Below are 14,205 nucleotides of genomic sequence, written 5' to 3'. Positions count from 1 at the left end.
GATACGCAGCCGAGCTCACTCTCCTCAAGTTACTGTGAATGGCTTAATATTGGCCAGGGCTCAAGTTTCTTACTTTTTGCCAAGTGCCTACAATTTACAAAAAACTAGGCCCACAAATATTTCGTGTATCCCATTTTATTTGCAGCATGCCCTTCTAGGGCCACAATTATCTACTGAAATTTAAGTCATGAATTTATTTTTATTTTGGAGCTTTCGCACCAAAATAAAAAATAAGAATAAGAACTGAAGTCGCGATAGTGAGGTGCTAATTTACAGTACTGCCCATAGGAGGTGTTGTACTTCATGCGTTTTCATTGCTGTTTCACTTGTACACAACAGCCCAGCACAGCTCACTGTTGAAGGGAAGACGCAAGCATAGAACAAGGGACAACTTCCTTAAGCAGGCACGGAAGCACCCAGCTTTGAGCCGGTAGGTGGTACCGATTCCTTGCATAACGCATCAACGTACTTAGACTAGCACGCACAGCTGAAGCACCTACGAAATTGAGAGCCACTCGTCCTTGGTTGTCTTCTCTCAACAGTGGACCATGCTGCACAGCAGGTACAAAGTAGAAACAGGAACAACTTGCTAAAATTCAGGTGGGAACACCGTTAAGGGCGCGAACACCGTTAAGGGCGCGAACAAGGTGAGGGCACATAAAAAAGTACATTTCGCACTCAAGGTGCGGCATCTTCTATGTCCACTCAATTTGCCCGTGTCCTTACCACTGTTCCCACCTTATTATGATTAATCATCTAGCCGTTCCTTTCCCACTAACTTGCCAAAAATCCGTGTCGTTAGCAGTGCCAAACTGATCATTGTTCTTTTTTAGACTTGTGTACTAAGGAGTCCCTCCAAAATCCACGAGCCACTAGGTAAACTCAGTAGGCATCAGGGATCTCAGACAGGTTTGTAACATACAAGTCATCACACCCTTCCCCAAATTGCAGGCCAAGCAGTGTAAGAGAAGGTAAGAGTGAGCAATAATGCAAAGACAGTAAAGCCCATTACAACTTTCTTGTGCATGCCAGCAAGAAATCTTCATGCATTAAGTGCCCAATGAAGCTGTAAAACAAACTCAGTAGGACCCAAGCATGCCCCACAGTAGAATCAGACACTTTTATTTTTTTAAATATGCCTTCAACGGGTATGCAAAATGTGCAATTTTGTGCTCTTCTACCCTAGCGTTTCATGCTTTCCTCCAGCGACAACTCAACCAACGCACAAGCCAGCCCTCCTCACCGACCCTTAAGGAAGTCGTGCAGGGCCTTACAGTTCGGTATCCCGCATAAGCAACACTGAGGAGGTGTGCCGCCCTCTTGGAGTGTGCAAGCGTCTTTCTGCGAGGACCCCCACGCTTTTCAATAGGTACTTTCCGTGATCTCTTGCGCTGAAAGCCAGGTGACAAATCTCCTCAACACACAAACGTTACATCATCAAGATTCCCAAAATGCGCGGTTTGAAATCGTAGCAGCAACAGTAGTAGTAATAGTAGTAGTAGTAGTACAGTAATGGTAGTAGTAGTAGTAGTAGTAGTAGTAGTAGTAGTAGTAGTAGTGGTAGCAGTAGTAGTAGTAGTAGTAGCAGTAGTAGTAGTAGTAGTAGCTTATTATGTTAAGGATGAAAAGAAGGAATGAAAGGCCTCGAGCACTGCAACTGTCTTGCTTCCCAGTGGACACCTGAACTGTCCCACGGCCACAAGAAAGATACAGGATAAGAGAAAAGATAGGGGTGATGAGGAAAGTTGCAATAAAACAGACAAAGCAAAAATAGAAAAATATGTATGTCTAAATACACGACCACAAAATTCATGACAGCCAGTTCTCATAGCTGTACCAGAACACCCAAGCTATCAATGCTAACCCAACAATATTTGCCTTTGACCAATAGTGTGTACACTTTCTTTTGCCACCAGCATGTACAAATTACAGAAAAAAATGTGGCATTCATAGACAGATGACAAGACAAAAGATATATGAACAGGACAAATACGTTAATTACTAATTTTTATTCAGAGCCGTACAATATATACGTGAAAGGCAATGAGCAGTGTATACAGATACAATGTTGGATGAAAACCAAGTAGCCAAGTTTAGCACTGTAATACCTTCATTGCAAATGTTCGACTTTGTAATAGTATACGATTAATTACCAAGCAAGTACCAAGAGGTACCATGAAAAGAACTTATCTTGTGGTTCAATTGAATCTTGAATAAATGTGTACTGATTATTGACATTCTTTTACTGAGACGCTTTGTCCTTGCAATTTTTCAGATGTTCTGTTGTGTTATCGATTCTTAATTTTGGACGATGAGCAAAACGAGAACAAGGTAAAACCGGGAGCCAACGTTTCAACAAGTGGACTTGTCTTTTTCAAGGCGACATATGCTTTCCTCGGCACAGCATATATAGGTAGGATTCTTCTAAAGGGGAGCAGGGGTAAGGCAGCTGAGTGTGGCAATGAGCGAAGGTGTGTTAGTGGCAAGGGTGTAGAATTGAGAATAAAGGAGTGCTGTGCATAAGGCCGGTGACACATGGAAGATACGAAAAAGCGAAAAAAAAGAAGACTCGACTGAGTCGCCATACGTCTAAATTTATTGACAACACGATGACAGAGTCTTTTGAAGTGAGCAATTTCACGGTACTATCAAAACAGAAACGTATTTACATGTTTAATGTGCTTTCATGAATAATGTAATAAGTGTACTATGATGCTGTTAGCTTGAGTTTGTTGCTGTCTGTTACAATGTTGGAACCAACAACATCAACTTTGGCCATTGCATGTCAAATCCAAAGCCCAGAAGCAATGTAACCGAATTACGTCTTCTCGCATGTTCTAATTACAATCCGAATAAAGCTATATCATATCACCTGCAGCTCACGTGTTTGTCGTACTTTGCAAATTTTCTAATGCAATTTACTTTTGAAACTTCTGTTACTTCGACAAGCCACTTGCACTTGGCGGAAGGCCACTAGAAGAATGAGTATATTCACTTCCTCATGCATATATGTGTGCGTAATGTGTGCACACAATGCATCTGTCACACAGTGTGCTATGAATGTAATAGGCATTATAGCAAACACTGTACAGAAAGACCTGATACATGTTCATAAAATGTACGCAGCATGTCCCCATAATGTCCCTCGCAGACATGCAAGATATGTCCGCAGGACACAGAAAGTGCAACCGAACAGTCGTGCAAGGGACATCTGCAGAACATATTCAGTGCATCCCTAGGATATCTATAGGACGTCATTGTTGTCACTGGTGTGGCACCTGCCACATCGAAGCCGTTGAAATGCCGACATGGGGAAGTGCACAGAGTACAACTCTTGACAGAAGTGTTGCAGTTGAAAGTTTTGTGTAAATTATTTTTCACATAATAGGCGCTGTTCATGAACAGATACTTCAATTATACTGCACTGTGCAAGCTTTGACATCGAACGTACACATTTCTGAGTTGAATGAATTCTGGCGAACACAATAAGTAATGAATGACATTAAGGCAAAGGATGTTAGGTTGGCCTGTGTGGCATCGTGCAAATAAGGAATTAAAATGTAAGGTATTATCAAGTCAAATGTCATGTTTAGCGCATGTGGCATGGGTATAATAAAGTTTTGCTTGATTAGACTGATTTATTGACTCACTGATTAAAGTTACAGCACAACTTGTATCTGGAAACTCCCCAAAAACCTTGAACACAGGTCACTGCCTCAGTTAAAGGGCTATGCCTCACAAAGCCACATGCCCAAGCATGTTGTATGCACTTGTCACTCAGTGAACTAGTTGAGCACCTTGAACAATATGGCCATAAAACATTTATCACCTCATTCCATAAGTCGACACTCGCACATATCTCCCATTGAAGAGGGCCTACCGCAACCCCAGTGTAGGAAAGAGAAAGAGCGGGTGGAAAGGAGGCAAACAAACTTTAAACTTCTCCCTCCCCCCCCCCCCCCCGCAATGACAAGTACGATAAAAAAACTAAAGTATAAGGCAAGCCGCGCACACGGGCCGTAATCTGAGACGCGCCATTCTAATATTAGCGCGCCCAGCGCGGGAACCGTGACCCAGCTAAGCAGATGGCGCCTCCAACGCAGACCGCTTTCTTTCTTTTTTTCCAATATGGCGGCGAGTTGCGGTTCGTCTGCTACTGCCGCATAGCCTCCTATGACTGCCGCTAGCTGTTTCAGGCTTTTTTCTTTTCTTTTCCGAATCTAGCTTTTTTGTTAGCCTCTTTAGCTATTGCTGGGGCCACACCTCTTCCGAGGCAGCGCACCTTCCGCCTCCGCTACGAATGGCAGCATAGATAAGCGAAACAGACTGGTGTATCCTTCTCTCTGAATGGGAAGGGAAACAAGCCATGGACGAGGTTTATCAACTCAAACTAGCGCGGGAGCCGGACTGTTATGTAACTAAAGGCAACTTCTTTTAAAAGTCTGGTTTGCTTCTAAACTCAAGGCCAATGTCTCGCAACAACTACTGCAGCGATCACGTCACTACAGTAATTCCCTGCTACGTGCGCTGCAGGTTCGATATGGCAAGAAACCACATCTGCATATCCCAGAAAAAAAGAAAATGTTTGACATTCGATTTTCAAAGTGCTTGGCAGGACTTCGGGACGGCTTTCAGAAAGCGCAGAAAACTGCTTGATTAGCAGCGCAGTCCACGAAGAACTTGGATCGATCTTTCCGAAGCTGTTGGTCATATGACCAAACTGAGTATTTTAAGGGGGCAGGGCGTGTACGGCAGTTCTGAAACGGTACCGACTTTTCGTTACATGCCATGCAGGGAAATAAATCCGAACCGCGGAGCTTTTCAGTTCTCTCGCCGTATCCGTCTGTGCACTACTATTTTTTTTTTTTTCTGAACTGAAAGCATGGTGCGATGCTACAGAGGCGCAGCACCAAAGAGAATATTACTGGGCGAATAGCCTAAAAAGGAGTTCACCAGCGGTGTTTCCCAATGCCAAACTCCTACGGACACTGCCGCCAGTGCGTGCGACATCCTGCGAATTTTTTATTTGATATATATTATCGCCTGCTCGCTTCTGTGTCGTCACGGCATTGAGTGGATGTTGCCGACGCTTTTTCGAGTCTTCCATGTGGGCAGAGAAATGATCAAGTGGCGAATTCCGCCCTCGCAGAGCGCGCACCTACGCTACACTCTTGCAATATACGTGCCTTGCCTGAATAAGCAATTAACGTTCCTGGGGCACTCAGCTCGCCTATCTGTTGCTAATCGAGTCGAACGCGCTGCGTTTTTAGTCGGTCATTACCATCAAAACGTATGAGGCAACAGGGTATTTTTGCCGAGCGAAGTGCAGACAGCAGAACACGGTGTCATATACACCGCGCAATCGAGACGCTGTGGTGAAAAGAACGACAAAGCGTGTGTGTGTGTGTGGGGGGGGGGGGGGAGGAGGAGGGGTTAAAGATAGCAACAAAAGAGGGCGTACTGCAAATAAATAACAAAATCTCTTGCGCACAGGTCTCGTCACACACCTGTCACCGACGCGTCACCCAAGCGTGAAGGTAGACCCTGTTACCCGAAGGAGAGATTCATCGACACGACTGCTTGTTAGCCCGATAGTGCGTGTGATTTTGCGTCCAGTCCGGGTTTCTATACGGACTAATATTAACCCCGAAACGTTCGATTAGACAACAAATTCGATTTCGCGTTAACTGTTCTCGACGATGTCGTCTGCATCGGTTTCTCGAAGCCGCGACAGCAGACGACGCTTCCCGTCCAACGCATCGATGATATCATCGAACGGCGAGGTATCCTCGCAAACGCTCCTTTTATGATTCGACAGGGCAGAACTAAACCTTAGGAGCGCTGTTATCGCTTTGTTCCAGCTGACTCAGCTTTAGCACTGCCGCGCGACAATATACGCGGTGACATAAGCCCCCTCTTGAGTGGCGCCGTCAAAAGACAAGCGGTTGCGTCAACTGTAGAAACATCCAGCCAGCCTGACAAGGCCACGTGATATCAGTGTAGCGTGTTCGCAAAGCACATTGCGAGGACGCTGAACAAAATGACAGAACAGACAGGTGTGATCCAATCTTGGAAGCGAACAAGTTCTGGCACACGTACGCACGGCTGCAGCGAGAAAACTAAGAACGCGGAGCTTGCACTATGTGCGATACCCGACACCGCCGCTTATGTAATAAATCCTCTTGACAGCGCCTCGGCGGCACATACAATCAAAGCGGAGAAACCTCGAAACAAGGGCGTTTTCGTCCTTGCTCGCTCGGCAGGGTGATACGTTCTTCCAATGTCATTCACACCGCAAGAGCCGGAGCACTGCTTCGCATCAAACCTCTCGAACAATGGTGCATTTATGCGTCGGGCGTGCCACATCCAACACAGGCATGCCTTTCTTCACCGTCCCCCTCTCTGGTTCCGCCGGCATGGCATGATGCGCGTCCGTGCGCCGGTTTAGGAACCACACTGCACGCGCCGAACGTAACAAGCTACGCGTGAACCTAGCTGGCAGCAGCCTCGGCCGAACCGGGGCAAGACTCTACTCGACACACCTGGCCCGCCGGAAAAGCGCAACGCGTGGGTTGACAGCAAATCACCAGAGCAGACGCCGTCCTCAGAGTCGTCCCGCCGCCCCGCGCAGCCATTTCGCAGGCAAACACGGACCGTGCTTACCTGCTGCGCGACGGGCTCGAGGATGCTCTCGATGGTCTTGGTGTGAAACACCGGCATGTTCGGCTGCGTTTACCGGCGCGCTCACCGGACTCCCGTCGTCAAGGTGTGTCGGGTTATCTCTCAGTCGACGACGCGAGGCGGACGTCGAACGAGCGTTGGAAGAAAGCGGTCTTCTAAAAATCCTTCACTCGTCTAGCGCCAAAATAATAGCGCCTTCGCAGCGCCGAGCATAAACACACACGCCCAACCGCTTGCTGCTCTCCGCAAAACAAGCACGCCAGATAGCGCCTATTTCGGCAAGGCCGACCGGGGCGTCCTCTAGAGGCCGCGAGGCGCGAACAGCCCGAAGCAAGCCGAAGCCTTTCGACCGCGCGTATGCCTCCCTTCAAGATGATCACGGAAACAACGCTTGTTTCGATCACGCCCACTGATTTTTTCGAGCTCCTCTTGAGAATGTGTAACGAGTACTAGCTTCTGCACGCTGTTGCGTCGCATTTCTTAGTCATCTGTGCTTGAAAACGGGCTTTTGGAAAGTGGTTTGAGCCGGGCGCGCAGGAGTGAAACTGAAACTGCTGAAACGTCCTCGAACGAGAAAGCGAAAGTGACCCACTTCTCCTTTCGCGGAGGATCGTGGGCGGAGCGCCGAATGGGAATGAATGGAAAAGCACGCTCCCTTGCGCGTGTTTCGCGTCGACGTCGTGTAGTTGGACCGTGCGGGTTTAGCCTGCATAGCATTGCATAGCCTGTTCACCATGTTCACGCAGTAGCATCGGTAGCGTAGCGTCGCCTGCCGCGAGCACGTGGTATACAACATGAACCAATCACGAGCCAAAGCGATAACACGAAAGTGACCATAGGGCCATGTGGCATAGATAACGTTGCGCCTATGTGGCCGTACGGCACGGTGATTATTGAGCCTATTATAAGCGCTGAACATCGCGAAACAATTTTGACCACAAACTTGTCAAAGTCAGGCCAAAGGAGCGCTCGCGATATCAGCTCTATTCACGATCTGCTGGACATTGGACGTTGGCCATATGTGACAGCTTGATTCTTACAGTTAAAAAGAATGATCAAAGTAAGCCTATAAGGTTGGCATACAACGCTAATTCCAATTTAAATGAATAAATAGGCAGATATTTATGAATAATGTCAGGCTTAATTGCAATAAAACCAGTTCAATCCGATCAACCCAGGGCGCGTGCGTATATTCACAAAAATTTCTTACTTGTTCGTAAAGGAAAGCTTCAGGCGATCCAGATGTTGGAAATATATTAGTGAAAGTGCCCAGTCAAAGTGCCCTTACAAACAAAAAACTGTGAATTTAAACCCCCAGATCCTATTCGGCGGAATGGATAAGTAGCAAATGGTTTGTTATGCATACATTTTCTTTAGTTATGCATACATCTTGGTTTGTCCTGTGAGAAGGAAACTTGGCATAGGACAAACCAAGATGCATGCACTGAAAGATGAGCAGGGTAATATCATCAGCAATCTTCGAAGGTACAATAAAAGCAGCGAAAGAATTCTGTACTGACCTGTACAGTACCCAGAGGACTCGGAAGTACTCTATTCGAAGCAATTAATAATGAACAGTATACAGAAACTCCTCCTATAACTAGAGATGAGGTCAGAAGGGCCTTGCAAGGCATGAAATGGGGAAAAGCAGCAGGAGATGATGGAATAACAGTAGATTTGTAACAGTCGATAATATAAGATGGAGGAGACATAATGCTAGGAAAATTGGCGGCTCTCTATAAGAAGTGTCTATCGACTGCAAGGGTCCCAGAAAACTGGAAGAATGCAAATATTATACTAATCCACAGAAAGGAAGACGTTAAAGAACTGAAAAATTATAGGCCTATTAGCTTTACCAAAATAACCTCCAATAGAATAAGGGCAACGCTAGACTTTAGTCAACCAAGGGAACAGGCTGGCTTCAAGAAAGGATACTCTACAATGGATCACATCCATGTCATTAATCAGGTAATAGAGAAATCTGCAGAGTACAATCAGCGTCTCTATATGGCTTTCATAGATTACGAAAAAGCATTTGATTAAGCAGAGATACCAGCAGTCACAGAGGCATCGCGTAATCAAGGAGTACAGACCGCTTACGTAAGTACCCTGGAAAATATCTACAGAGATTCCACAGCCACCTTAATTCCATACAAGAAAAGTAGGAAGATATCTATAAAGAAAGGGGTCAGACAAGGAGACAATCTCTCCATTGCTATTCACTGCGTGCTTGGAAGAAGTATTCAAACTATATTAAACTGGGAAGGTTTAGGAGTAAGGATCGACGGCGAATACCTCCGCAACCTTTGCTTTGCCAATGACGTTGTTCTATTCAGGAACAATGCAGACGAGTTACAACAAATCAGTGCGGACCTTAGCAGGGAGGGTGCAAAAGCGGGGCTGAAGATTAATATGCAGAAGACAAAGATAATGATAAATAATGTGGCAAGGGAACAAGAGTTCAAGATCGCAAGTCAGCCTCTAGAGTCCATGGAGGAGTACGTTTACCTAGGTCAACTAATCACTGGGAACCCTGACCATGAGAAGGAAATTTGCAGAAGAATAAAAATGGTCGGATCACATACGGCAGACATCATGAGCTCCTGACTGTGAGCTTACCGTTATCATTGAAAAGGAAAGTATACAATCAGTGCACTTTACTGGTGCTGACATATGGGGCACAGACTTGGAGACTGACAAAGAAGCTTGAGAACAAGTTAAGGACTGTGCAAAGAGTGATGGAATGAAGAATGCTAGGCATAACTTTAATAGAAAGAAAGCGAGCGGTTTGGATCAGAGAGCAAATGAGTATAGACGATATTCTAATTGACATTAAGAGAAAAAAATGGCACTGGGAAGGTCATGCAATGCGCAGATTAAATAACTGTTGGACCATTAGGGTGACAGAATGGGTACCGAGAGAAGGCATTAGCAGTAGAGGACGGCAGAAGACTAGGTGGTGCAGCGAAATGAGGAAATTTGTAGGTGCTAGTTGGAATTGGTTGGCATGGACAGGGGTAATTGGAGACTGCAGGGACACGCCTTCGTCCTGCAGTTGACATAAAATAGGCTGATGATGATGATGAGTGATGATGAGGCACAACTCTGAGACTGGCGCTCTTTTCCAAAAAGAAGGCTTCTTGTCATAGCGGACCAGACCGATCTACAGGTTGCTGTTTGATGTTGTAAAGCAAGCAGACATCTTCCACCTTGCATAGGAGCGCAAACTGGGGGCACAGTGGATGTAGCGGGGAACCAGCACTGATGCAGGATTATAAAAGGCCGCACAGTTCTCTGTGCCGCAAGCTTTGTGTAATGGAAGAGGTCACGAGGGGAGCCACAGCACAGAAAGAGGATCGACCTTGGACTGTCATAAGGAATCTTCCTGTGAGACGTCCTTTGCTCATACAATTTTCACTGAATTGCCCTACGCTAATTCCCATTCTCTCTCCCATTTCATCACAGAGCATCACCACCAAGAGGACAAGCCATACCAGTTTGTTATAAACATGCACCAACCTGGGACAGAAAGCTTCGATTTAAGAATGATGCTGCGAAAGCAGTATGTAATTTCTTTGAACCTACTTCAATTTGTGCAATTAAAAGCCACTACTCAGCTAGGTAGCGCTTCTTTATTTCAACAGTCATATAGGTCTCCAACTAACGAGAAATTATTTGACGGTCATCAATTTCAAATGCTTACAAGTGTGTTACTAATACGTCTGCCCCGCAACAGAGTACATTGAAAACCGTACTAGTGGTGCTGCTACTTCTAAAGTTGTGGGAAGATGGTGTGTTTTTACAAAATAGGTAGTGTAGTCGAGCCAAAAGTGTAAATAGTGCATGGATGAAAAGCTTCAGAAAAGGTATCAAGCCTAAAAAAAAAAGGAAATTTTTTTTTTCTCTCTCTTTTCAGTTTCACTCTGGAGTTAAAAGAATCATAACGGCATAGTTTCAATTTGAGCAAAAATAACTTTTTTTTTCCAGTTTTTGGTTTAGCTCTAGCTCGATACCCTGTTGTCAATATTATTTTCACATCACGATGAAAAGGAAATTTTGCCGACAAACTATAGGTATGATGACGTGACCCATTAAGAACGTTAACAACAGTATGCACATTTTTTTCTGGTTGCACTCACATGACATCCGCAGTGATCACAGAAACAGAGTGAGCTAGCCATGTTTATCATGATGTCATGATACATCGATCACACCTCATGGGTGTTGAAACTCTTTCAAAACAAGTGTTACAGTGAATTACTGAGGGAACTTTGATTGCCATTATTCTTTCTATTGTTTAGAGGGTTTGTACTTTCACCTAACATTAAAAAAAAGGTAAGTCGAAACTGTCGCACCAATATTTTCCTTTAAGATCATTTCTGTAGGAGCAGTGGTTATTTTCCAGTTGAGGCCAGTGTTTTGCCAATATCTTTTGCTTTCCATGTAACGGTGGAAAGAAAGCGGTTGACTTCCACTTCTAAAATTAAATATGCCTGCTGCATCTTTTTTTTGGATGTAAACAGCCACTGCCATTAAAGGTGCCGTGTACGACAACACAATGCTTATGTAAATTATAATTGCAAATCTGTAAGGTCACCACAGGTTTAACACATAACAAATACACAAAACCACATAATCACCATCCTATTTTACGTTCACAGAAGGACGACAGCCTCTCCCACAAACCCTAAATTGCAGACATTTACGTGAAACAACTCCATGTCTTATGCCTGCGAATTTTCCAATCTCATCACAGCTCCCGATCATCTGCTATCCTCGGTGAACTTCTCCTTCCCTTGGCACCCAACATGTTATTCTAACATACAAGGACACATAAAGGTCAAATCAAGGCACTGCTGCTGTGACTATAGAAGTGTAGGCTCACACAGGACTAAGATTTTAGGCGTTGGCACTATCACAACAAAAGCGCAGCTTTAGCCTAGTCATAACCTCTGAAGTAATTATGTGAATGGGGACTGCAAATGTGTCCTAAAGGGTATGCGATTGCGTCAAGCACTGCAAGATTTCTGCTTGAATTGCCCCAGTTTTGTCAAAACGATGCACCTTTATTTGCAACTTCAGCTAGGAGAGCCCAAAAATTTCACACAAGGCCAAATCAGGTGAGTATAATGAGCAGCAAGGGTGCAGATTGGCAGCCGTGATGCATCTAGTGATGAAGTCCATATAATGGCGAATGAGTGCTAGACAATGAAAAGTCCTGATGTATAGACGATTAATAGCCTAGCAAATGCAAAAAAAAAAATTGCAGTTGTACATGGTGCTGATCATTTCCTCTGCACAAACGAATTGCTTAAGAACCAATCTCGTGACAACGAATAAGGTGAACATAAATTCACTGCCTTAAGAGCTCAGAGTGCTCCGAACGCAAGTGCAATCCAACTCTGCATGCACAGATTATGTTTTTTGTCCCAAGCATGAGCTTTGCATGAAATTAGGTAAATACCCACTATTCCTGTTTTATGCAGGTCTACTTCAAAAACCCCCAAGCATTTCAGACATGGCATAGAAACTCACACATGAAACAGTGCAGTTATCCAATGCAAGTCCCCAGCTTAGTTGGTGATTAGATCTGCCATTGTAGTGAGAGACTACTACGACTTCCATTTAACATTGTAGTTTGCAGTGCACCATGTCTGTATCTCATTTGTACCACACCTTACATTGTCCGTCCTTCGACAACTTTGTTCACAGATATGTCTGTTCCACATCGTATGACACATATAGCAGTTTTAATTTACCATTGACGTGTCTGTAGCCAAATATGAATCAAGGTGTCCGATAGGTAGAATGGTGGCTTTGCATTTGGAAAATAACAGCTGAGAGCAGTTCAAGACATTTTTATTCCGAAGTTCATAGTCACTCAATGCTCACACATACCACCGCACATTTTGCCCTTCTATAGTTTCGATGCGAACACTTTAAATAGCCATTCGAATAAATAGTGATAACACAGGTGGACCGGTTACATTTCATCAGCTGATGAGTGTTGACCGAAAAAAAAAAAGCAAAGAAAAAACAAGAACAAAGGAATAACAACGGTCCAACAAACATAGCCAATCAGGTAGGTGGGATGGATATGGTTTTGCGATGAGGTATGAGGTAAGGGACACAATACAAAGCAAATGCAAACAAAACAATCACTCAACAATCCTTCTCACACGCAGGTCTGCGCTACGTTTTTTGCGCTGGATAAACTGTGTACCATGTGGCAAGCTGAAGTTTACAAAGAAGCTTGAAGCAAAAAACTGGTGGATATGCAAGAAAACATAGGGAACAGAGAAGGGCTCCCTTTCTGTTAAGTTTAATCACTTTTCTATGTTTATTCAAGAAAATATAGAATACTAGCTATTATTAAGTTTTCCTAGCATTAACAAGCAAACAAGAGAACAACAAGCACAGTTGCTAGAACAGTCGCAGACAAAAAAGAAAGCAAAGGAAGTGTGAAACTTATCGTTTTAGTTCAATCAAATTTCAAGTAAATTTTGTTTTACCTGTCCAATCTGTCCAAGCTTTCCAATGTAAATGCTATGTATGCTCAGCTTTCCTGTAATTACGGCATTATGTCAAAATTTGTCTTAATTAGCTTAAGCAGTGATATTTACACAATGCCACAAATGCTGTATCGTAGTCCCATTCACAGCTTCTACAGTAGAGCAGCAGATTGGCTGGAGATAAGATGGAGATAAGCAGATTGGGTTATGGCACAGATTTTCCTCATGCTTGCAGTGCGACTACAAGCCAACCACGACTATGTTGGTGCATACCTTCATGTTGGCCAAACGTGATATTGTGAGCAGAGAACGACACTGGACAAAATTATATATAAAGAGGCAGTGAAATGCCATGCTCTTAGAAGCACTCTCAAAACAAATTAAAATAAATGGCAGCAAACACAGATTTGAATCCCAAGTTTTTAGCATTCAAGCTCCTTCGCAACTGCAAGCAGGCAAATTGGCAGCCTCTGCCCTGAGAGTGGGTAGGTTTCTAATCAAACGCATGACAAAGAGGGCAAGAACAAAGCAATCAACACGCGGAAGGGCGCAAATTAATGCCACAAAGTAATACGGCCACACGCTCCAAAGATACACGTGTGCACATACGTGCACTGGGGATAGAGGAAAGGGAAGAAAGAAGTATGTCACCGAGAAACACCACACACAACAGTTCACAGGCAAGCAGGCACGCGCACAAACGTCTTTCCATCGTTTGCCGTAGTCTTGCAGTGGCAGCTTCGGTCGCTGCCGGTCACTTTGCGACACTGCGGAAACCGAGAGTGCACAACATGCGACGGACACGAGTCAAGCCAATCACGAGTCCAAAGCCGATGGCCAACTGTTCCAGAGACAGTCCGGCTCGCCAACGCCAGACAACCACACAGACACTGCACTGCACAGTTCGAGATGAATACGTCGCACGAGTCTCTCGAAGCGAACCACAGTTGGTCTTTCTTTCCGTCACCTGGTGTGTTCTTTGTCATCTTTGTTTCTGATGTTGCATAGCGTT

The 14,205-nt window shown here is 44.6% G+C and overlaps 1 protein-coding gene across 4 annotated transcripts in view; it reads right to left on the bottom strand.

Moving 5' to 3' along the window:
* Vinc (vinculin) overlaps positions 1 to 7,342 on the bottom strand; it is a 59,047-nt gene extending 51,705 nt beyond the window's left edge. The window contains exon 1 of one of the 4 annotated variants that reach the window (XM_065456252.2): positions 6,664 to 7,342. In XM_065456252.2, the coding sequence (XP_065312324.1) occupies positions 6,664 to 6,720 (57 nt within the window). In that variant the 5' untranslated portion in view covers positions 6,721 to 7,342. The remainder of the gene's footprint in view (positions 1 to 6,663) is intronic. The other 3 variants (XM_065456254.2, XM_065456253.2, XM_065456256.2) reach the window with 3 other exon arrangements.
* Positions 7,343 to 14,205: the final 6,863 nt, after the last annotated feature.

This window comes from Dermacentor albipictus, chromosome 9, assembly GCF_038994185.2.
Source record: "Dermacentor albipictus isolate Rhodes 1998 colony chromosome 9, USDA_Dalb.pri_finalv2, whole genome shotgun sequence".
Taxonomy (NCBI): Eukaryota; Metazoa; Arthropoda; class Arachnida; order Ixodida; family Ixodidae; genus Dermacentor; species Dermacentor albipictus.
The sequence above is the reverse complement of the archived record's forward strand: the minus strand, read 5'-3'. Positions and strand labels throughout refer to the sequence as shown.